The sequence below is a fragment of the Schistocerca piceifrons genome, chromosome 6 (genome assembly GCF_021461385.2).
Source record: "Schistocerca piceifrons isolate TAMUIC-IGC-003096 chromosome 6, iqSchPice1.1, whole genome shotgun sequence".
NCBI classification, from domain to species: Eukaryota; Metazoa; Arthropoda; class Insecta; order Orthoptera; family Acrididae; genus Schistocerca; species Schistocerca piceifrons.
The window spans coordinates 574,097,171-574,121,868 of NC_060143.1; the positions used below are offsets into that span (position 1 = coordinate 574,097,171).

General features: G+C 40.8%; 1 protein-coding gene across 1 annotated transcript in view; it reads left to right on the forward strand.

Annotated features, from left to right (window-relative positions):
- The window catches only part of LOC124802878 (serine/threonine-protein phosphatase 2A 65 kDa regulatory subunit A alpha isoform), a 117,040-nt gene extending 92,662 nt beyond the window's left edge, over positions 1 to 24,378 (forward strand). Inside the window, exons 8-13 of the mRNA XM_047263922.1 lie at positions 5,103 to 5,268; positions 9,887 to 10,041; positions 10,121 to 10,263; positions 11,738 to 11,838; positions 15,379 to 15,429; positions 24,060 to 24,378. Coding sequence (XP_047119878.1) covers positions 5,103 to 5,268; positions 9,887 to 10,041; positions 10,121 to 10,263; positions 11,738 to 11,838; positions 15,379 to 15,383 — 570 coding nt within the window. The 3' untranslated portion in view covers positions 15,384 to 15,429; positions 24,060 to 24,378. The remainder of the gene's footprint in view (positions 1 to 5,102; positions 5,269 to 9,886; positions 10,042 to 10,120; positions 10,264 to 11,737; positions 11,839 to 15,378; positions 15,430 to 24,059) is intronic.
- Positions 24,379 to 24,698: the final 320 nt, after the last annotated feature.

Here is a 24,698-nt window from a genome sequence, read left to right on the forward strand (position 1 = left end):
CAGTGCAGCAAGAACCACTGCAGGTAATTCCCCAGCCTTTACATCAACTCATTGAAACTGGCAAATGGTGTTGGGGATGGCAGAGGCGGCACTGAAAATGGAGCAGCAGGTGTGTGAACCCCCACTAGTGAAGCAAGGATGCGAATACTCTTCATCGCCACTGTTCTATCTGCACAGGCATGGCAATGCTGCTTCACTACATGGCCTGCATAGATACTTCACTGGCTGGCAGTGGCTCGATGATTGCTGGGAAACAAAACCCTGTGAGAGGGTAAAAGAACGTGCTACAGAAGTTGTTCTGCAGGAAGCAGAGTGTCTGGACACACACAGATGAGCACAAGAACAACTCAAAGCACACAGATGAGGATGACGTAATGGCAAAGCATTTGGCACAGTACACCGCACGATACACTAGGCGAAGGTCAGTGTCTGTCAAACCCCTAAAGCAAGCACTGGCCTGCCCGGTCTACCATCGCCCACAGGTGTTCACCTCCGCCAGTTGATCTGCCCATACTGTATCTCGTGTGCACCCTTCATGGCAGGTTTCTGCACTATCCCACTGCGCTACCCAATTCAGCTTATCTGCTTCCGTCGTGATTTCTGCTGACAGGGATACTAAATAAACAGTAGAAGTCTTTGTCTATTTTAATTCTGCTAAATAACAATAACTGTGAGTTGCATTGTTCATAGTTAACATTATTGGAAGAAATGATGAATGGATGGTTAGTTTTGAACTGTATGGAAGTTGCTAGCATACTATTTTGTAAAAAAAAAATTGCAGTAACTTCGATTTGCTGGGAGCTGAAACAAGTTGTGTAAGCCTGTTAATCTCCCATTCCCACCCTGGAATCTATAGCAACTTAAATGTGGTGCTTAGGTCAATACCTGACAGCAAAGCTTAAATAACTGCAACTGAAACAAGCAGCGTTGATATTTAAATACAGTCCTAATTCTTATAAACTTGCCAGGAATACTTACGTATTTCCGAGATGTTGGTTGGGCTGGGACCTGACAGCACACTTAAATTTTAACCAAAGAATTCCTCTGCATCATATTCTAGAAAAGTATATCTCATTATGCTGCCAGGAATCTACATACAGGTAACATTGATGTTTTGATGTTAATGGGACACAGTTATCTTGTTAGGGCTACCTTGCAAAGTAATCATTCATCGCCACCCATTGCCAACTGTTGTCCTGTTGTTTAAAAAAAATAGTTTGCAATGTAGCAAGTTTCGTGATTTGAAGTTCGGGATAATCATTCTTCTGGAAGACCTGGATATCAGTTATTGATGTTTAAAAACTGTGGTAAAACTACTGCTTATGGCTGGTATATAACTCACCTTAGAGGAAAGAGTCGTCATTGTGATATACTGTTCCCACACTACCCCCACCCCCCTCACCCACCAAATATACTTTTGAACTAACAAACCAGATAGAAAAGGATCACTAGAAGAAATTGGAACAAACTATAATTCTGGATTTTTGGTAAACAGTGTGGATTACTAATGTGCTCAAGGAATTTAAAACTTATGGAAGAGCAGGGTTTTCATGTTAATAGTCAGGACAATTAATATTAATGAAGTGTTTTAAAATTATATTCTTAAAAAGTAATTTCCTATCATTTACTTTTCTTGTAATTTGCACCATCTTTTAAGATTCTATAGATTCAGTGTTTGTTCCACAGACCCAAAAATGAGAATATCCTTGTGGTTGTGGAACATGTCAGCAAGTATAACTTATGTTTACAGTTGAATGTAATACTTACTACTTTGATCATTTGTCAGGAGATCGTCAAAATAGGTGAATACATTATTCTAAACTGGAGCTGCTAATATTTACAGAATTAATACACTGTCAGAATTAAACATAATTATGCACTTTTAATAAATTTATCAAGCAGAAAATACTCAATCTTGACTGTTGCGACAAAGTGCTGTCAAAACTGAAATCTAACAGACATTTTTACTTAAGCTGGTCTAATGGTCCCTGGTAAGATATTCACCTGTAGAGTAGGAGTTGCAAATCAAAATGTCTTTCAAACTCTGTTTAAGCTCTGATACACAGTTTTTAATGGTTGCTGGCAGTTTATTGAATATGTGTGTTCCTGAATGTTGGACCCCTTTTTGAGCCAAAGAAAGTGATTTTAGGTCTTAATGTAGATTGTTCTTATTCTTAGTATTGGTACTATGTATTGAGCTATTGGTTGGGAATGGGGACATACTACTTACAACAAATTTCATTAAGGAATAAATATACTGAGAAACAGTGGTTAGAATCCACAGTTCCTAGAACAGGTATTTACATGATGATCTTTAATTTATACCACAAATGAGTCTTATTACATGCTTTTGCTCGCCAGAAACTTTTCGTCAGTTTGACAAGTTACCCCAGAGTGTGATCCCATCCGACATAACAGAATGAAAGTACGCAAGTTTTTTTTTTTTTTTATTATTTATATCTCCTACAGCGGACGTTCTTACTGCAAATACAGACTTGTTTAGGAGCTTCAGCAATTCTGTGGTGTGGCCTTCCCAACAGAATTTATTTTCAAGTTGTAATCCCAGAATTTTAACACTGTCAACCATTTTGATCTGTATGTCTTCATGTTATACACATGCTTGAAGAAAATGTCTTACACGTTGTGAACTGCATATAGGGCTCTTTTCAAAGTTCAGTGACATTAGCTTCAAACCATTTATTACTGTCAGTGGTAATTTGATTAGCATCCATTTCTAAATCTGTACTCGACTTCCTATTTATTTCAATGTTTGTATAGATAAGGGGAGGTATTGAATAGGGGGCAGCGTGGAGGGTAAAAATCGTAGAGGGAGACCAAGAGATGAAAACACTAAGCAGATTCAGAAGGATGTAGGTTGCAGTAGGTACTGGGAGATGAAGCAGCTTGCACAGGATAGATTAGCATGGAGAGCTGCATCAAACCAGTCTCAGGACTGAAGACAACAACAACAACAACAACAATAGATACGACTTGAACCATTTTACAGCACTTCCTGTGACATAATAATACTCTTATTTACGTAAGAGAATGCCATGATTCACCCAGTCAAAGGCTTTTGACAGGTCATAGAAAATGCGAGTAGCCTGTAATTAGTTATCTAATGAATTAAGTACGTTCTCACTGTGCTTGTAAATAGATTTCTCTTTGTTGGAACCGCTAAGGAAGCTAAACTGTGACTTAGACAACATACAGGGTGTTTTGAAAAGGACTTTACAACTTTGAAAATTTATATAAATTAATTCACAATACCTACATTGATGATTGTAGAGTCAATTTGTTGGGAAATACATCAGTTTTGTCTCTCATATTTCACTTTTGCCAAATCGCACTGTAAGGAGCACTATCTGCAGTTGTGTTAAAGATGGTTGTCTCACTGGACCGAAGCGTGCTAGCTGAGAGTTTTGGTTTGAAGAATCGAAGTCGGCAACAGCAGTTCAGTGTAATTTCCATACCCAGTACGCTAAAGATCCTCCTAGTAGGCCTAAAATTTATGAATGGTATAAATGTTTTGTATAAACATTGTGCTCGGTAAGACATGGGAAATAATCAGGCCATCCAAGCACATGCATGGCCCCCACATTCCCCAGACCTGACACCACTTGATTTTTTAATGAGGATTCTCAAGGATATCGCATTTGTACCTCCTGTGCCAGCTTCCCTACCTGAACTTAGTGCAAGAATATATGCTGCCATCGAGCAAGGTACACCTGCAATGCTACAGTGAGTTTGGGAAGAAATTGACATCCGGCGGTATATGTGCAGGATAACCAACAGAAGCCACATACAATATCTTTAGTTTTAGGTAAGAAGGTTCCCCTGCTCTGTATCTTCTTTCAATAAATTTGTTTGGATTTTAAAAATTGTAAAGTTCTGTTTGAAACCCCCTGAATTATTTGCAGTCAGATGTATAAGAAGACACTAGAGCACAGCCTTTTCAAATATTTTTGAAAAAATGACAAACGTGAAATTGGTTGGTAGTTTGACAGTACCTCATTATTCCCCTTCTAGTAAAGAGGCTTAACTTCAGCGTATTTTAGCCAATCTGGAATTCTGTTGGTCAAGAGATTGATTACACAAGTAACTAAACTAGTCCCTTGATGCCTTAAAACTGGGGTTCACTGTATCTAATTTTGATTGTTAGCTGTGTGGTTGTCTATCTTTAAGTTGCTACATATGCATTTCTTGTGCATGTTACACCTGTTCATCCTATAAAATCATTTCAGTTCATCCATTGTGGATGATGACCTGCAACTGTGTCACTGATTTGCAGCATTTCTGAAGAACGTGGTGGTGTATTTGAAAGTAATTGGTGTCTTACACACTTAAAAAGGTGTAAGATTGGCCACAACTAACCTGTTGAAAAATTGTAAATCACTAATCTTAAACAATTGCAGAACTGTTCAGGAAATTGTCTTGTAGTGATGATGCTGTTGCTGTGCCAGATTATCTTCATAAGCATTGGAAGTTGTTTATATACACAAACTGTAACTGCATGAATAATCTGTCACCATTACATGAAAAGTTTTAAATGTGGTATAATTTGATTTTTCCCGGTATCTAAAAGTCAGAAATATGAGCTTTCTGTTAAGTTCAGTAAGTAACGCATGTCACCAAGAATAAGTATTTGAACAAATTTTTCATTGGGAAGAAATTTGTTAATGTATTAGCAATCCATATATTTCAGGGATTTTCTCTGGTGTAAATTGGAAAACAGCTATGAAAAAAGTGCATTGACATGTGAATACCTTTAAATAGTGTACTCAATTTGATTAGTAAAAGATTATGTATGTGTAGTCAGTTTTTAAATTTCATCTTGAAATGTCACTTTCCATCATCTCTATTAGCCTATCTTGTTACAGACAAAATCTGAAATCGCACTTATTCTCTTTTGGGTAAACTTATTGAGTGACTGTGTAAACATACTGATCGTATATTTTTACTTATCTGTGTTTTACATGACTTACAGAACTTATAACTGAATAGATAAGCTGCTACACTCTCCGTCTTCAGCACATGCACCTGAATTAATCTTTTCACTTTGTGATATGTGCGTGTGCTTAGAATTTTTTCTTTACTTGCAGCTGTCACAGTCTTTGCTACCAGCCATTGTTGAACTAGCAGAAGATTCTAAGTGGAGAGTGAGGCTGGCTATTATAGAATATATGCCTTTACTGGCTGGCCAACTAGGAGTGGAATTTTTTGATGAGAAACTGAATGCTTTATGCATGACCTGGCTTGTTGATCATGGTGAGTTTACACACAGTTTTCAGTAATTTCTTTGTTGACATACTTTGTGACAGGCAGTAGGTGCTGCATTTTAGTTGCACCACATTTTAGAGTATAGTTAACTAATATGAATTCAAGACTTCTGGTCTTGTGTGAAGTTCTGTTTTTATTCTTCAGTTTAGTGGTGCAATGTAATGTCCCCCTTCTGCTTTTTGCACACTTTTCTCTTTGGTTTATTTTGATTATGCCAGTTTTAATCTTATTGGATAATTTTTTCTTCACATAGTTTCCTTTCTTTGACATTTGTGCATTTTGGTTACTATACTATTACTGTCACACTTGTTCCCTGTTATCTTTGTTTTTATCAAAGCGAATGATTGTGTCCTTCCTTTTCAGTTCACATAGATAGAAATCTATTAGTGACAAACATCCTTCTCGTTCAGCAACAGAAACTATTTACAACTGATTTTTATTTTTTTTAAATTTTTTTAAATTTTTTCTTCCACTGCATTTACAAATTAGGTTACAGTGGTGTAGTACCGAAAAATCTAGAATGGAAGTAACTAATCAGCTGCACTCTGATCTTTGGATTGAACCAGTCTTCTTCACAGTCTAGAGCGAGCTGAACTTGTGTCATATATTAGAACTAGTGTGTTCTTTTGTGTATATTCTGTACCATTTCAGCTATCCAAGCTTATTTTGAGGACTAACATGAAACTTTTATATGGATTGTCCCTTGAACAAGTGCAAACTCCACAGGCACTCCCCTTCTAATCTTACCTACAACATTTGTTAGGAAGCACATAGTAACAAATGAATTAATGACACAGTATGGTTGACTTCAGAAAGCAATCTACTTTCTTACAGTAAACATGCTGAATTTCGACTCCGTGATAGTTCCAACCAGACAGAAAGATTGATATGCTATAGTTACTTTTATCCATATTGCTTTTATTAGAGTTAACTATGAAGTTCATTCTAATGAAACCTGGTCAGTGCATCTACCTTTGCCTTACACATAAGGTGGCACCATGTAACTGTGGGTATGATGGTGCCATCTATTCATAGAGACTGCGCACCGTTTGATGGTGCTGAGCGCCAGTGTGGTTTCACTCTGAAAAGAAGGTGGTCACACAAGTTATCACCCACTACCGAATATGCAGGCGAGTAGTGATTCGATATTTGGAGGCCGTGAAATGTGTCGACGAATGAAGGCGAGTACAATCTGAGTCGTTCAAGTGCTGTGGAATGGCGCAAACGATTCCTTGAGGGGCGTCCATCACCGGAAGGCGATGCTCATCCTAGACAAGCTCATCGTGTCATCACACCAGAAATAGTTGCGGAAGTGAATGCTTCAAGGTGAAATGCCCAGGCATGTTGTCGAATGGAGTTACCCCTGCATGATAATGCCTGCCCACACACAACTAATGTGGTGAAGACGACATTGCAGTAGTTTCTGTGGGAAACACTGGAAATCCACTGTACAGTCCCGACCTTTCACTGTGTGACTTTCATGTGTTTGCACCAAAACTAGGTATTAACAGACATTGATTCACAACAGACGACAAAGTGTACGTCTGGGACCTGGCCTGGATCCGACAGCAGCCTACTAGCTTCTTCAAGGATGGAATCGACCGGATAGTGTCGCAATAAGATAAGTGTGCCAACAGTTTTGGCAACTATTTTTGAGTATGTGTACTGTGTGTAACTACATTTTTGAGTTAATAAAATCATTACCATTACTTTACACTAGTGACCAGGTTTCATTTGAATACCCCTTATATATCTTATATTCAACCTACCATATTTACATCTTCCCAGAGAGAATCTTGTCATTTTATTAAACATACATACCTTCACTCTCCCTCCATGCCTGGCCCTGCCCTTCTCCGCATTGTTAATTATCTTTGAATGTGCTGAACTATGAAGTATTTTAGTACAGTGGTAAGGTCAGGCTTTGAGTTGTCAATGATGTTTGCACAAATTTGCAGTCGGTAATGCAGTACCTGGATTACATTGCCACACCATTTCAACTAATCACAAATGTTCGTCATAGCATATACTTCTTTAAACAGTGAGAGAAATTTCACAGGATACTAACTCTTCCAGCTGTGTTCAAGTGCTGGTAATAACCTACTGAGTGCTGTGTTGCCAGTTGGCTCACACAGTTTGGATTATTGTATGTTACACAGCTACAGTAAAAAAAAAAAATACAGTAGTTCAGCTCGGGCATATATTCTTGTTGCAATCCTTATATTAGAAAATAGAGATGTTTACATGACCATATTTAACTTATCCACCATTATCACTCACATAATGAGCTGTGATCATTTTAGAAGATGGAACCTCTGACGTTTGTTTTACAATATGTATTTAGATGATCAGAAAATCCAAAGTCTAGAAGTTGCTGAAACATATGGCAATGCAAGTCTTTGTTGGATTATACAGGGTGATCAGAAATTCCCTTTACAAACTTCTAGTACTTGTAGTGGGGGAGTGGGTACATATAAGTTTTGAATAGGAACCCACATCCGGAAAAGTCATCCAATGAAACTAGAGATTGACGAAGTTCCAGGTGCCAGCACCTGTGGATGTGTGTATATACAGCTGTTGATACAAACGTTGAAGGCTGGTGGAGGTAGGTGTCCCAGGTTCAGAAATGAATTAGTTGAAAGTTGCAAGTGAAAATCATTCTGTTACCTCTGACAGTGGAATATGTGTACCAGTACTGTTGTTCCTAAGAATGTGGGGCATGCAACCTTCAGAGTTGATAGCACAGACGAAGACAAGAAAAAATGTCCAGTAAATGTGGGGTCTAAGGTGCATACCTCAAGAGCTGTGAGCACTTGTTAAATAGAGGAAATGTGTTTCATACTGGCAAAGATGAAGAAGTGCTCAAAGCTCCTCAGATATTCATTTTAGAACCCATGTTTCCTCGACATTTTTTCTTGTTTCGGTCCAAAATACCACCTCTGAATGTTGTCTACTCTACAGTTTTAGCAACTATAGTACCAGAACATACATTTCATCATCAGTGATATCAGAACGGTTTTCACTTTTACCTTTCTATCATTTGTTTCCGTTAGGCTATTACCTCAAACTGATATGTTTATCCTTCTCCATTACCCTTGAAAGTTTGTAAAAATGTCACGGAATCACTTGCCTTTGGTTAACGGGGTCCCGGGTTCGATTCACAGCCGGATTGGGGATTTTTCTCTGCCCGGGGACTGGGTGTTTGTGTTGTCCTCATCAGCATAATCATTCATGTCCATGGCTAATTTGGATTATTTAAAAATTGGACTGTGTAAAAATTGGGACTTTGTACGGACACTGATTGTGCAGTCGAGTGCCCCACAAACCAATCATCATCAACGGAATCATTTTGTATACACATACATTTAAAGGTGCCAGTAGTGTTACACTTTAGTGCTCTGTAAGGTCATTGGATGATGTTTCTGGACATGGGTTCCTATTCAAAATATTATGTACTTACTCCCATCTACAAGTCCTAGAAGTTCGTAATGGGAATTTCCAAGCACTGTGTATAGAGAAAAAAAGTCAGAAAATACTGCAAGGTATGTTGAAGATAGGTGAGGTGTTACTGGGTTTGGAGGGAGGCACAAGAATTTAAACTTTGTGATAAATCTTATAAACTGCCAATCAATGGATAAAATCAGATCATGGAGAGTAACAACAAATGTATTAATTATTGATTAATGACTTTTCAATTTTGTCATGAACAACACAGTACTAAAAGTAAATTCGTTGCCTTTGGAACAGACAGTTTGCTTTGGCAAAGGAGCAGTAAATTTTCAAGCTTGACAGATGTACTTCTCAAAAGTAACAGGAGGATTAGTTTCGTACTTATAAAAATTGGAAAGAAATTAGTTTGTGTGATTGTGTAAGGCAGTACACGTAATATCAGTTGGGTATAATAAGATGTCTTTATCATGTGATTCAGGTAAATCATATTTGTGTTAGGACAGTAGTGAGGGAAGCATTTCCCAGAAGATTAGCTAGACAAACATATAAATTAATTGCAATATCTTAAGGTAGGGAAATAGCAAGTGCAAAGAAATTGTGGTTTAGGAAATAAAAATGTGTCAGACAACAACAAAAGGATTTAAAGTAAAGTGTCCAAGTGGGTGTTATGAGCAAAAAGCTTGTTGCGCAACATGTTCCCATTCGTTACTTCAGAGGTGTAATTCCAGTGGATGAAAGGGGGCTGCTGCTTCTATCTCCATCGACATACAGTGAGTGCTATTGGCACGAGACATGAGCAGTAGAGATTCTTGGTACTTTAATTCTTACCAACAGCTCATTATAGATCATGTGCAACTACTACTCAGTATTTACATTCACATCAGTTGGTCGAAATACAGTAATTTTGGAGATCGGGATGATTCCTGAATGTGTGGTATATTTTCTGTAGAATTTCTTGTAGAATAAAAATTTTAAGTTCATTTAGTATTTCATGTTAACTATGTGGTTTTCTCTTCTTTGCAAGTATTTAGATCTTATTGAGTATTTATTATGAGAGTATATACTGGTGAAGTTGTTCTATGTCTGAGAAATTGATACTAAAGCAATTTAATCATTCTCTTTTCTTTATTTGTCTGTTTTGTGTGGTTTGTTGCAGTTTATGCTATAAGAGAAGCAGCCACTTTGAATTTAAAGAAACTTGTGGAAAGATTTGGCCCAGAATGGGCACAAAACACAGTCATTCCAAAGGTTGTAGCTATGTCACGAGACCAGAATTATTTACACCGTATGACTTGCTTGTTCTGTGTAAATGTAAGTATTAAATATACGTTATTTGTCTAATGCTCCCAGTTGGAGTGCTTAAACCATGTTTTTTTTATTTTGGTTATAGGTTTTGGCTGAAGCGTGTGGTGGGGAGATCACAGCGAAATTAATGTTGCCAACTGTATTAGCAATGGCAAATGATAATGTTGCAAATGTAAGATTTAATGTTGCAAAAACTTTGCAGAAGATAAGCCCAGTATTGGATCCAAGGTTTGTACTAATTTTTGTCATTGTGCTACAGTTCTCCAGGGCAATGTTTTGTGTGCATATGGCACCAAACATATACTAGGTGTGTATAAATTAAATTATGACTGTACACCTTGCAAAAATGTAAACAATCAATAAATTTGTTGACAATTAATCCAATATTGTGGACTTCTTTCGTGGCACCCACTATGGCTAAACTGGGATGAGTGGTTCTCTCAACAATATTCATCTTATTCACTGTATCCAAAGCAGAGTGCCGAGGCTGGTGAAGAATTGTGAGAGTGAAGAACAGCAGGGGGGGAACGTAACAATATAGAGACAGAGAAACATCAATTAAAGTCATGGGTAGTGCACAGTGGGGGAGGGGGGAGGTGTAACTGGAGAGGTGCACATTCTACCGAGCATAGAACAAAATTTGACTGGTGGAAATGGTGGCAGCACAGGCACTAGTTAAGTTGAGACTTAAAATTGACCCAACAGCACATCCTTTAGGCTTATAATTCTAACTTGAACATTTCAGAGACACTGGTGATTGTGGTGAGGATTCTGTTTCTATGGGTATGGAAGTAGCACTTTGTGCAACAGTATAATAAACATTACCATTGATCACAGTTTCAGTACTGATTAAAAAGTGTTGCAGTGCATGCTGCATGGCATTTAGTCAATATAGATGGCTGTTTTTGTCCATTTGCTTTTCCCACGTTCAACTAACCACATTTCTCTCCAATCTTCGCTTTGTGTTTGTATGTGTGTTACTGTAATCTCCACTGTTTTCTCAGTTATCTCCATGGAAGTCTTATCTTTATATTCCTGGACACAGCATGCTGCTATTTCCTTTGAATCTTTACCTCTCACTAGTGCTTGTTGCTCCCTAATAACGTACATCAACTATCGCCTGACAAGCCTTCATCTCAAGGCAAATGCTGTGTTCTGAAGAAAGTGAGGTAAACTACTAAAAACCAGAAGTTAGGATTATAGGTCTGAATAATGTGCTGTTGTGTCAATTTTAAATCTCAATCCGACGAGTTCCTGTTTTGCCACCACTCCTACTCTTCAGATTTTATGTTTGTAGACCTAAGTACATACCATATTTATGTGCCTACCTACCAGTCCTTTGTATGAACAGTGAACGGTCCTTAGTCATAGTATTGTGTGTATTCCACCCAGAGCTTTCTGTGAAGGAACACATAGCTGAAAATGACAAACTACACTGAAAAATTACGGGAATTCTTTCTTTATTAAGTTGTCTAAATTTGTATGGTATAAAAACTGTTATATGTTGCTTCAAATTTTTCTGAGAGAACCATTTTAGTAGTAGTAGTAGTAGTAGTAGTAGTAGTAGTAGTAACAGCAGAGCAGCAGCATTTTCTTACTGGGATAATGAAATAAGGTGAAGCTATGTTCTATTTATTCATATAAGAGTTACTGTAACACTGTGTCTGCTTAAAATTACATAATATTAAATGTTTTGTTACAGTGTTATTCAGACACAGGTTAAACCAGTACTGGATAAGCTTCATGTCGATAGTGATGTGGATGTAAAATATTTTGCTTCGGAAGCTATTGCAAGTATTGCAGGTAAAATCATTTCCTGTTTGTTTTATAATGATAATAAATTATCTAAGATATCAAGAATTTGTAACAGGAATGGGATGATGAGCAGCAAGACTGTCTTAATGAAACCAAATAAAATTTCATAGATCAATGGCAAGCTTAATTCGTAACAATGCAACATTGTCCTCAAAGGCGATTGACAAATATCACTTAAAGTCTTAGAGGAATGGAAGCTTGTGGGGTTTGTCACATATTTAATGGAGAGATAGAAGAAAAACAGATAATTGTTCTCAGTAATTGTAAAAATATTACTGTATATAAGTCAGTGTTGCACATGTGCTAAGATACCTGGGAACTTCAGTGTGTGAAATAGTTGCCCATAGTATGCCAGGGAACCCTGTTGGTGGAGTTTACTGTAGCTCTTTCGAGTGGATTCTCTTCCATGATGACAGTTACGTAGTCATGACATTATGATAGTGAAAAGAATGTCTTTATTTGTTAAATAAGAGCTCATCTACCATTGGTTATCCACATTCAGAAATTCCACACTTAGTTATTGTGAAACACAAATAAGGTAGGTTATGTTCATAAAAGAAACTGCCATTAAATATTTGCTATTACTTGTAGATGTTTCAATTCCTCTAATCGTGATGCAATTACATTCCATGTACAGTTCAGAGAATGGCTGAGTTTTTGTTAAGACTGATTTCATTTAATATAATGTGTTGTTAATTTAATTTAACTTTGCCCACTTATTAATGCAAAGCCTCATTTCTTTAGAATGTGATTTCATCTCCTGGTTTCTCCACACAACTGTTTATCTTTTAACCATGAAAAGAGAGAATCTGTTTGGTATTACATACCTTGTTCTGAAACATCAATAGTTACCTGTGGAGCGTTTGAGGTTCCTCCAACTACTTTAGGACTTCGTTAATGTTGAACGTGTACCATGAAATACCACTGTGAACAGTTAATTTCTTTGTTGTGGCGTCTTGAAATCTGAAGTAGATTTTTCCTTGTTCTTGAAAATAAATTTAAACTGCATAACAAAACACAATAATTACTGTTCACTCAGTTGTTCGTAAACAGACAGACTAATATCTCCCTCTGAGAAAATGCTTCGTTACTTTTAGAAGTATTGAATAGGATTGGGGAGAAGAGAAGTTTGTGGCACAGCTTGACCAGAAGAAGGGATCGGTTGGTAGGACATGTTCTGAGGCATCAAGGGATCACCAATTTAGTATTGGAGGGCAGCGTGGTGGGTAAAAATCGTAGAGGGAGACCAAGAGATAATACACTAAGCAGATTCAGAAGGATGTAGGTTGCAGTAGGTACTGGGAGATGAAGCAGCTTGCACAGGATAGAGTAGCATGGAGAGCTGCATCAAACCAGTCTCAGGACTGAAGACCACAACAACAACAACAACAACAACAACAACAACAACTTTTAGAAGTAAGATGTTGTATCAAACATTCTTTACATGCTTCTGCTTGTAAGATATTTTTAAAATTGCACTTCATGATGTTGCTTGTTTGTCATCTTGTTTTTTACATTTATTATAAATTGTAAATGAAGCAGGCAAAAAGGAATACAAACGTCTCAAAAATGAGATTTACAGGAGGTGCAAAATGGCCAAGCAGGGATGGCTAGAGGACAAATGTAAAGATGTAGAGGCTTACCTCACCAGGGGTAAGATAGATACTGCCTACAGGAAAATTAGAGAGATCTTTGGAGAAAAGAGAACCACTTGTATGAATATCAAGAGCTCAGATGGAAACCCAGTTCTAAGCAAAGAAGGGAAAGCGGAAAGGTGGAAGGAGTATGCAGAGGGTCTGTACAAGGGCGATGTACTTCAGGGCACTATTATGGAAATGGAAGAGGATGTAGATGAAGATGAAATGGGAGATATGATACTGCATGAAGAGTTTGACAAAGCACTGAAAGACCTGAGTCGAAACAAGGCCCCGGGAGTAAACAACATTCCTTTAGAACTACTGACAGCCTTGGGAGAGTCAGTCCTGACAAAACTCTACCATCTGATGAGCAAGATGTATGAGACAGGCGAATTTCCCTCAGACTTCAAGAAGAATATAATAATTCAAATCCCAAAGAAAGCAGGTGTTGACAGATGCAAAAATTACCGAACTATCAGTTTAATAAGTCACGGCTGCAAAATACTAACGCGAATTCTTTACAGATGAATGGAAAAACTGGTAGAAACCAACCTCGGGGAAGATCAGTTTGGATTCTGTAGAAATGTTGGAGCACGTGAGGCAATACTGACCCTACAACTTATCTTAGAAGCTGATTAAGGAAAGGCAAGCCTACATCTCTAGCATTTGTAGACTTAGAGAAAGCTTTTGACAACGTTGACTGGCATACTCTTTCAAATTCTGAAGGTGGCAGGGGTAAAGTACAGGGAGCGAAAGCTATTTACAATTTGTACATAAACCAGATGGCAGTTATAAGAGTCGAGGGACGCGAAAGGGAAGCAGTGGTTGGGAAGGGAGTGAGACAGGATTGTAGCCTCTCCCTGATGATATTCAAGCAATAAAGGAAACAAAAGAAAAGTTTGGAGTAGGTATTAAAATCCATGGAAAAGAAATAAAAACTTTGAGGTTCGCCGATGACATTGTAATTCTGTCAGAGACAGCAAAGGACTTGGAAGAGCAGTTGAATGGAATGGATAGTGTCTTGAAAGGAGGATATAAGATGAACATCAACAAAAGCAAAATGAGGATAATGGAATGTAGTCGAATTAATTCGAGTGATGCTGAGGGAATTCGATTAGGAAATGAGACACTTAAAGTAGTAAAGGAGTTTTGCTATTTGTGGAGCAACGTAACTGATGATGGTCGAAGTAGAGAAGATATAAAATGTAGACTGGCAATGGTAAGGAAAGCGTTACTGAAGAAGAGAAATTTGTTAACATCAAGTATAGATTTAAGTGTCAGGAAGTCGTTTCTGAAAGTATTTGTATGGAGTGTAGCCATGTATGGAAGTGAAACATGGATGATAAGTAGTTTGGACAAGAAGAGAATAGAAGCTTTTGAAATGTGGTGCTACAAAAGAATGCTGAAGATTAGATGGTTAGATCACATAACTAATGAGGAGGTATTGAATAGGATTGAGGAGAAGAAAAGTTTGTGGCACAACTTGACTGGAAGAAGGGATTGGTTGGTAGAACATGTTCCGAGGCATCAAGGGATCACCAATTTAGTATTGGAGGGCAGTGTGGATGGTAAAAATCGTAGAGTGAGACCAAGAGATGAATACACTAAGCAGATTCAGAATGATGTAGGTTGCAGTAGTTACTGGGAGATGAAGAACCTTGCACAGGATAGAGTAGCATGGAGAGCTGCATCAAATCAGTCTCAGGACTTAAGACAACAACATTATAAATTGTGAGTAAAGTGGGAAAAATTTAGTCCTTGACAGCTTTGTTAAGAAAGAGAATCATGGAAACATGATTATAATAATGCAAAATCCTATTTTTCTGCTAACAAATGTAATATGAGCTATAGTCATGAATTTGAGTTTCAATGCTTTGTGTTTCTTTTCCAGGGTGAACATGACTGATATATTAACCAGATGCTAAGTGGTTGTAAGATGAATGTGAGTAGCTTGTAACATTTTGATCCAAGATTATTGTTCTAAAATATAAAAGTGTATTTTGAACCGTTGCTGTCTTTATTCAATGATAATTGTAGGTTACAAAAGTTGAAAATTATGTGACAATTTTTTGGGTAAATTTAAAATTTACTTGACCTTTATCTTTACCATTACTTGAGACTTTTATTTTAGCTTGTGAAGTTGTTAAAAGTGTTTCCTGAGTGTCTTCAGGTGCATTTTCTCTAGTGCTTTGGCATATATTTACAATGTGTAGATGAGGTCATCCTGTACACATACTGCTTGTCACATGCTTCATATGCAATATCAGTTTTTCACTCCAGCTGGTTGATGCTGAAAGAACTGTATGAGCTTAGGAAAACCATCTTGTAATATTGGATCACTACGAAGTTAGAGCACCCTTCTTTTCTCCACCACCACCACATTGAAATCTGCTTCCACTGTTCACTGTTGCTGTGTTACAGCCAGAGTTTGCAGTACAGTTTAATGCTGGCTGTTGAGCTGCAGCATTTGAGGCAGCAGCAAACAAATGCACATCTTGTATAATGTTTGATTTTATTGCTTCCTTTCTACAGAAGAATGAAATTGATATTTGTAAAACAGCAAATCTTTATTTTGTTCTCGCAGAGGGATTTATAACTAGGTCCAGAGGTACAAGTGACGTGTACAGTTAATAAGAGAAAGCAACCATTACATTCCTGAGAACAGTGTCCGTTTCTGGATGTGGAGATATTTAACCAATAATAAAAACAATCTTTCTGCGTCTGCTCCACTTTTGGCCCGAAAGCTAATAACTGTCCTCCAAAAACTCCGGCGATCATCCAGATATTACTATTGAAGACCGAACGCAAAGTAGTGTTTTGAAACACTTAGAACACCTGTTTTAACACTTTTCAGTTGTTTGATACTGGCAACTTACCATTTCCATCAATATTATCACATAAGTGTTGTTGGTGCCTGCATCATGTTTTTTCCCCTTAAAAATAATCTGCAGCTCATTGTCTATTAATTAGCATATCTGCTTTTAGATTGCCCAGTCCCATGTTTGATTTATGGCCGGGATGGACATTTTCTTCACTTGGGGGGCCGGTTGTTTGCATTGTCCCTAATCATATAATCTGATCTTCATCACAGATAGACTGGTCACCAAAGTGAGGTCAGGTAGATAGATAGGAAGACTTGCATCAGGCAGCCGAATAAACACAGACGAAATCTCCTGGCCAATAAAGCCATAGTCATTTAATTTTTCTGTAAGAATATTGCATATCTGAAGCAACTACATAGTGAAAAACACCCATTTCATTGAAACTAAAAATGTTTCTAGGCCCATATTACCGTACTGGGTGTAGCAAAGTGCTGGTCTTGCGATATTCCACAGCCCAATTTTGTACGCTTAAAACTACTAAGTTTTGAACAGATCCAGCCAGGCATTAGATAACCCCAGTCTTCAGTGTTCCCTCCCAGTATATTTCTGCATGAAGGAATGTTTTCACTTGTCTCGTGAGACTTTTTAAGAGGATGGTTTGAAATGTTTGGTTTTCAGAGCAAAGAACATACATATTTGGAAAATCCAAGATGGAAGAATGGCAATATTATGAAAAAATAGTACTACACACCATATAGTGGAGGTGCTGAATTGCAGATTGGCACAACAAAAAGACTGCCAAACAAGTAAGCGTTCAGCCAAAAGGCCACCTCCTGAATTAAACAACATACTCACACACAGTCACACTAACACAACTCATACACACATGACCACTGTCTCTGGCTGCCAAGGACATATTGTGATCAACAGCATGAGATGGGAGAAGCAATCTGAGTGGTGGGGGTAAGGAGGAAGCTGGGGAGGGAGGGGGAGGGATAGCAGGGTAGATGTTGCAGACATTAAAGTGCTGCTTGTGGGAGCACACAGGGAGAAGGTGGGAAGAGGGTAGGGCAAGTAGTTGCTTTTGGGAGGTTAGACAGTGGGTGGAGGGGGGGGGGGGGGGTAGGAAAGAAGAAAAGTAAAAAATTGTGGGTGCGTTGGTGGAATAGAAGGCTGTGTAGTGCGAGAATGGGAACAGGGAAGAGGACAGGTGGGTGAAGGACAGTGTTTAACAGAAGTTGAGGCCAGAAGGGTCACAGGAATGTAGCATATAGTGCAGAGTGAGTTCCCACATGCGCAGTTCAGAAAAGCTAGCATTGGTAGGAAGGATCCAGATGGCACAGACGGTGAAGAATGTTGAGTGTTGGGCATTGTGCTCAGCAGGCAGGTGGCCAAGTTATTTCTTGGCCACAGTTTGTTTGGGGCCATTTGTGCAGACAGACAGCTTGCTAGTTGTCCTGCTCGTGTAGAATGCAGCACAGTGGTTGCAGCTTAGCTTGTAAATCCCATAACTGCTTTCACAGGTAGCTCTGACTTTTATGGGATATATGATGGTGGTAACCAGGCGGGAGTAGGTGGTACTGGGAAGATACGTGGGACGGGTCTCACATCTAGGATGATATAAGCCGTGAGGCAAGAGGCTGGGAGAAGGGGTTGATTAGGGATGGATGAGGATATTATGAACGTCCAGTGAGCAGTGAAATACCCCTGGCACGACAAGAGATAGTCAAAATCCTGAGGAAAATGATTCAGTTGCCCCAGTTCTAGATGGTACTGAGTCACGGGAGAATGCTGTTATGTGGCTGGATGGTGGGAGTTCAGGAGGTGGTGGGTGACTGGTAAGATACAGCAGAGGAGATCTGTTTGTATATAAGGTTGAGAGGGTAATTACGGTCTGTGAAGGATTCAGTGAGACCTTTGGTGGCTCATTGGGCTTAAGAGGACCAGTTGAAGCAAATGGGGGAGATGATGATTGAGGTTCTGGAGAGGAACCTGGGCAGATCATCCTCATCCTCAACCCATGTAACAAAGACATCATCAATGAATCTGAACCAGGTAAGGGATTTGGTATTCTGGGTGGTTGGAAAGGATTCCTCTAGGTGGCCCATGAATAGGTTGACATAGAAAGGTGCCATTAGGATGTCCATTGCCTTTCCTGGGATTTCTTTATAGGTGATACCTTCAAAGGAGAAGTAATTTTGAGTGAGGATATGGTTGGTAATGTTGACCAGGAAGGAGGTTGTCGGATAGAAATATGTCAGGCATATGGAAAGGTAATGTTCAATAGGTGCAAAACCATGGGCATTAGGGATGTTAGTGTAAAGGGAGGCGGCATCAGTAGTGACAAGCAGGGCATCATGTGGTTAAGGAACTGAAACTGTAGTGTGTCCATAGAGGAAATGGTTGGTATCTTTTATATAGGAGGGAAAGTTCTGGGTAATAGGCTGAAGGTGTTGGTCTATGAAAGCAGTGATTCTCTCTGTGTGGGAACAGTGACCAACCACAATGATGCATCCTGGGTGGTTCAGAAGCATTTATAAGTTGGGAGTGTGGGGACCAGTAGGGGTGAGTTGACAGTCTGGGGAGAGATTCTAGGATGGGCATAAGGATTGAGGAGAGACTAAGGATACTACTGGAGTTCAGGAATAAGATCATTGTTGGAGTGTTTGTAGGTTGTACATGTCAGTAAACGAAGTCCTTTTGCCATGTAATCCTTGTGATTCAAGGCAACAGTTGTGGAATCATTTCCAGCAGGTAGGATTATAGGGCTGGAATTTGTTTTTACATGGTCTGTTGCAGTTTGTTCTGCAGATGATAAAGTTAGTTTGCACATTGAAGGATTTGGAGAATTATGGTGGGGCAGGGTTCGAGGTTAAGAAATTCTGGAATGTAAGATGTGGTGATTTGGGAGCAGTGGTGGTGGATCACACTTGGATCAAGGCATGAACTGATTCAGGCAGGCTTCTACATTTGTCTTTGGTTGAGTCTGACTGGCAGGGTTGGTGGCAAAAAATGTTTTGACTATAGCAACAGGGAGAAGGGGAGGAGGTCTTTATCAAGTCCAGCATGACTGAATTTGGAAGTGGGGCAAGAAGTAAGGCCATTGGAAAGAAGTGATACTTCTGTGGGACTACGGCTTTTGGAGGAAAGGTTCGTGACTGTGTTTCAGGTCTGCTTAGGTTCTGGATTTTGTATGATGGAGGGAGAATGTCTTTGAGGGGTAAATTTAGTGGGTCTGTAAAGTATATTTTGTCAGCTATGAGGGGCTGTGGGGGAGATTTAGAGACTGCTGTAGAGCTGGCAGATAGTGGTAGTCCAAAGTTGAGATGCTGTAGTGAAAGCCCCTGCAGTTCCTGGAGGTAAGAGTTTCAAAGTGTGAGGTAGGATCCAGGAATTTGGGATTGCAAAGTGGTTCAGGCCTCATTTTCATGATTTTGCAGGACAGTTTTGGTGAGGGTTAAGGACTGGTGGAATCTGAACAGATTGAGGTCATTGTGGAAGAGAGGGTAGCAGCCGAAGATGGATAATTTGATGGTGAGTCCATTGGGGGATTCTATGAGCCAAGCAATAACAAGGGAACAATATGTGGTACTGGGTTATGGTTAGGGATAAGGAAACTTTTGTGTATTACCTCAGATGGAAAGAGCAAGAATCCAAAAATATATGGGAAAAAATCACAAAAGGGCAGATCAGATAAAATCTGGGGAAACAAGATGAAACCTGAGGGAGTAGGCTGATAGTGAGAGGCAAAAACAAAGTGAAGTCAATGTGAAAACACAGTGAGATGTGAAGGTTATAATGTGGGTTGCAGCTTTGTGGGCAAGTATGTATGAGGAAGGGAACAGCAGATGTGACTAGATTAGGTGAAGTTAGTATGTGTGTGAACTGGAATAATAGATGAAAAATCTTGGGTGGGGAGAGGTTCATAGGATGAGGTACAAGGTCGTGGGGCACCGGAAGGTACACACAAAAATACGTGAGAATGACGTAGGAATTGTGATCAGTTTGAAGATTTAAGATTAATTACATTGGTGGGAGTAGTGTGTGACATTGCATGCTGCCCCAACAATCAGCAAGGTCATCTAGCCATGTGTTGTGTGCGGCCGAGACAGTTGATACAGTGCAGCTGTTGTGTGTGTGTCTGGTTTGGTTTGGAAGGCAACATGTAAGATGCAGGGTATAGGAAAAGGATGGACACTAAGTGTAGTAAAGCATTAGAAAATAGTAACAAAAGAAAACAGTGCTGGATTATGGGATGGAAGAAAAACTATTAAGCAAAATAAAACAGTGGAAAATACAGGATGGAAAATGATGTTAATATGAAGTGGATAGATTGTTACTAACCATATAGTGAAGATGTTGAGTCAGAGATAGGCACAACAAAAAGACTGCTAAACAATTAAGCCTTCAGCCAAAAGTCCTTCTGAATTAGACTACACACACACACACACACACACACACACACACACACACACACACACACACACGTCCGCATGAATGGCCACCAGTAAACTGTGTCCAAGAAACTGCTGGACCATCTAGCTGCTGAGCACGCACACTGCCCATCACATCTTTCTTCACTTAAGTGATTGCTTCACAGCCTGTGCCATCTAGTTCATTCTTATCAACAACAGCTTTCCTGAGTTGTGCAGTTGCGAATCCTCCCTGCACTATATCCAAAGTTTCCGTATCCCTCCTGGCCTCAACCTTTCTTAGTTCCTGTCTTTCGCCCACCCATCCCATCCCCTTCCCTGTTCCCACTCCAGCGCTACGCAGGATTCTGTTCCACCAGTGTCCCCACCAACCACAATATTTTTACTTTTCTCCTTTTCCACAGCACCTACCCCCACCCTCCGTCATACCTCCCGACTGCAGAGTCCGACCTCAGCAGCTAGAGACAGTGTCTTGTGTACAAGAGATGCATTTGTGTGTGTGTGTGTGTGTGTGTGTGTGTGTGTGTGAGAGAAATCTATCCTTTTCATAATGTCATTATTCCATCCTGGATTTTTCCCACCCTCCCCCTGCCCTCCCTGCCCACCCACCCTCCCCCTGCCCACCCACCCTCCCCCCTGCCCTCCCTGCCCACCCACCCTCCCCCTGCCCACCCACCCTCCCCCTGCCCACCCACCCTCCCCCTGCCCACCCACCCTCCCCCTGCCCACCCACCCTCCCCCTGCCCACCCACCCTCCCCCTGCCCACCCACCCTCCCCCTGCCCACCCACCCTCCCCCTGCCCACCCACCCTCCCCCTGCCCACCCACCCTCCCCTTCCCCTCCCCGCCCACCCAAACCTCCCCTTCCCCTCCCCGCCCACCCAAACCTCCCCTTCCCCTCCCCGCCCACCCACCCCTCTCTGCTCACACACCCACCCACCCTCTCTGCCCACACACCCACCCACCCCTCCCTGCCCACACACCCACCCACCCCTCCCTGCCCACACACGCACCCACCCCTCCCTGCCCACACACGCACCCACCCCTCCCTGCCCACATACGCACCCACCCCTCCCTGCCCACACACCCACGCTCCCCTCCCTCCCTGCCCACACACCCACGCTCCCCTCCCTCACTGCCCACACACCCACGCTCCCCTCCCTCACTGCCCACACACCCACGCTCCCCCTCCCTCCCTGCCCACACACCCACACGCTCCCCCCCTCCCTGCTCACCCACACCCCCTCCCCTCCCATCCTTGCCCACCCACACACCCCCTCCCTGCCCACCCACACTCCCTCCCCTCCCATCCCTGCCCACCTACACTCCCTCCCCTCCCATCCCTGCCCACCCACCCTCCCATCCCAACCCTGCCCACCCACCCACCCTCCCATCCCAACCCTGCCCACCCACCCACCCTCCCATCCCAACCCTGCCCACCCACCCACCCTCCCATCCCAACCCTGCCCACCCACCCTCCCATCCCATCCCCTCCCTGCCCACCCACCCTCCCATCCCAACCCTGCCCACCCACCCTCCCATCCCATCCCCTCCCTGCCCACACACCCTCCCATCCCCTCCCTGCCCACCCACCCTCCCATCCCCTCCCTGCCCACCCACCCTCCCTCGCCACTCCCCTCCCTGCCCACCCACCCTCCCTCGCCACTCCCATCCCTGCCCACTCACCCTCCCTCGCCACTCCCATCCCTGCCCACTCACCCTCCCTCGCCACTCCCATCCCTGCCCACTCACCCTCCCTCGCCACTCCCATCCCTGCCCACTCACCCTCCCTCGCCACTCCCATCCCTGCCCACTCACCCTCCCTGCCCACCCACCCTCATCCATACCCCTCCGCCCCTTGTGACGCACATAGACACCCTCCCATCCTCCCACCCTGTTCCTGTGTGCTCCCACAAACAGCACTTTACCATCCCCCATCCCTAGCCTTTTATCCCACCCCACCACCCAGATTGCGTCTCCCATTGTGTGCTGTTGCTCAGTCGTGTGTGTGTGTGTGTGTGTGTGTGGCCTTTCAATAAACTCACAAAGAGGTAGCGCCTAATTATATTTCTTTGGAATGCCTGAAAGTATAACAACAAGATTGTCTTACACAGCACATGTATGATAGTGATAGTCTCTTGAATAGTGTGTCTCAGATCACTGAATCAAAAATATCATGGGTACATGATATGTCGTTTTGATAAATAGAATGTGGTGGTGATTTTTTCACATTTGATGTTTGCTACTGCCATAGTTTGATTAATTTATCTCATGCACAAAGTGTTCTGTAAAAAATTTAGGTTTGCAAAAAAGTGTTTCATTACATTATGAGAAGTTAAATGACATTCTTTGAATCGGAGCGTATGGTTGGTCTTTTACAGCCTCAGCATCAAAAGTCCACAGTATTTCCCCCTGTATTGGCTGGGTTCCATTCGAACCAAAATTTCTGTAGTATCTCATCGTCCCTTGAAAGCAATTGCAGACCAGTCTGGTCAGTGTTGCATATCATATAGAGGTGTGGTACTTCTCTGAAGGTAGTTGGGAAGCACCTACAGGAACCTTGAATTGTCATGCCAGAATGGCTCTAGTGATGGAGTTACGTTATGCGTAGCTGACACGCAATAGATTAAATCATACTTTAAATTCAACAGTAGGTGAATTGTGCAATAAATAAAAATATTTGAAAATAATCTTTTTATAATGATTTGATTCTTCAGTTTCTCCCGGTGTATTTGTTGCTATTTCTTGCGCGAACAGTCCATGGGTATACTGCTGGTTCATAGTGTCCAATGGGCACAATATTTTGGCGATCAGACATGTCGCCATCGTCATGTGTCGCTACGACAGATTCGGACGCCTACGTCTTTGCGATCGCCGGCGCGCGGGCACGGACCGCGATGAGAGCGGCCCGTGGAGGGAGGGGATTAAAATCGGTCGCCTGACCTCAGGAGCTCAGTTCGTCAGTGCACCTGACGATTGCAACATGTCTGATCGCCGAAATATTGTGCCCGTTGGACACTATGAACCGGCAGTATACCCATGGACTGTTCGAGCAATCTTTTTATAGATCACAATTTACTGGTTTCATAATTTAATATGTGAAACATAATTTAAATTTAACTTATAACAAATTTAGAAAATATATGTAATTATTCAGTTCTCAGTTTTAATATTTTGGGGAACCTGTTTTATATAGCAATTGTTGAATGTTGATAATAAATGATGTAGAATGACCTGAAGACATGGTGTGCTTAAAACCAGTTTCATTTAATTTTTAATGCGTGCAATTTTGTAATTTTTAATTTTATATTTTGCAGGCTCATGTTCAGTCAGATACCAGTCCACCAATGGATGATAAAATGTACCATACACATGTAGGATCTAACCAGTGAAGAATACATGTAATTACATAAAATTCATATGGTCTTCATTTTGCATCTCATTATCATTTATTTCTTACAGTAAAGTTTATTTTATATATATTACTCATTCATTTCTCTGCTCACTCTCTGTTTCATTTCTTAAATAAAAGTCTGGATCTTTTTATGTGGCATATTGTAAATGTACTGTAATTGAGTTGTAAAGGCCCTTAAATTGTGACAGCCATATTGCTCTTTAAATAAAATATTGATAATAGTTACAGTTTCTTCATTTTAAGTTCCATCAGTATTGTATTACTAGATTTCTCCATGCTATGCTGAGACAAGAAAAGATACCTGGATACCCAAATATATTATGTAATTACCTAATACATCTATTACATTTTGGCTTGATGACTGATGGACCAATTGATCTTGTATCCTCTTTCACCAAAGTGCTGCCCAACAGGAAACAAGTAACCAAAACAAATTTGAGTAAACACACACATTGTGGCACATGTAATGGGGTCAGGGGGGACGTACCGAACGGTATGAGAAGGAAAGAGTCTTTCCTTCTCATCCCGTATGGTAAGTCTC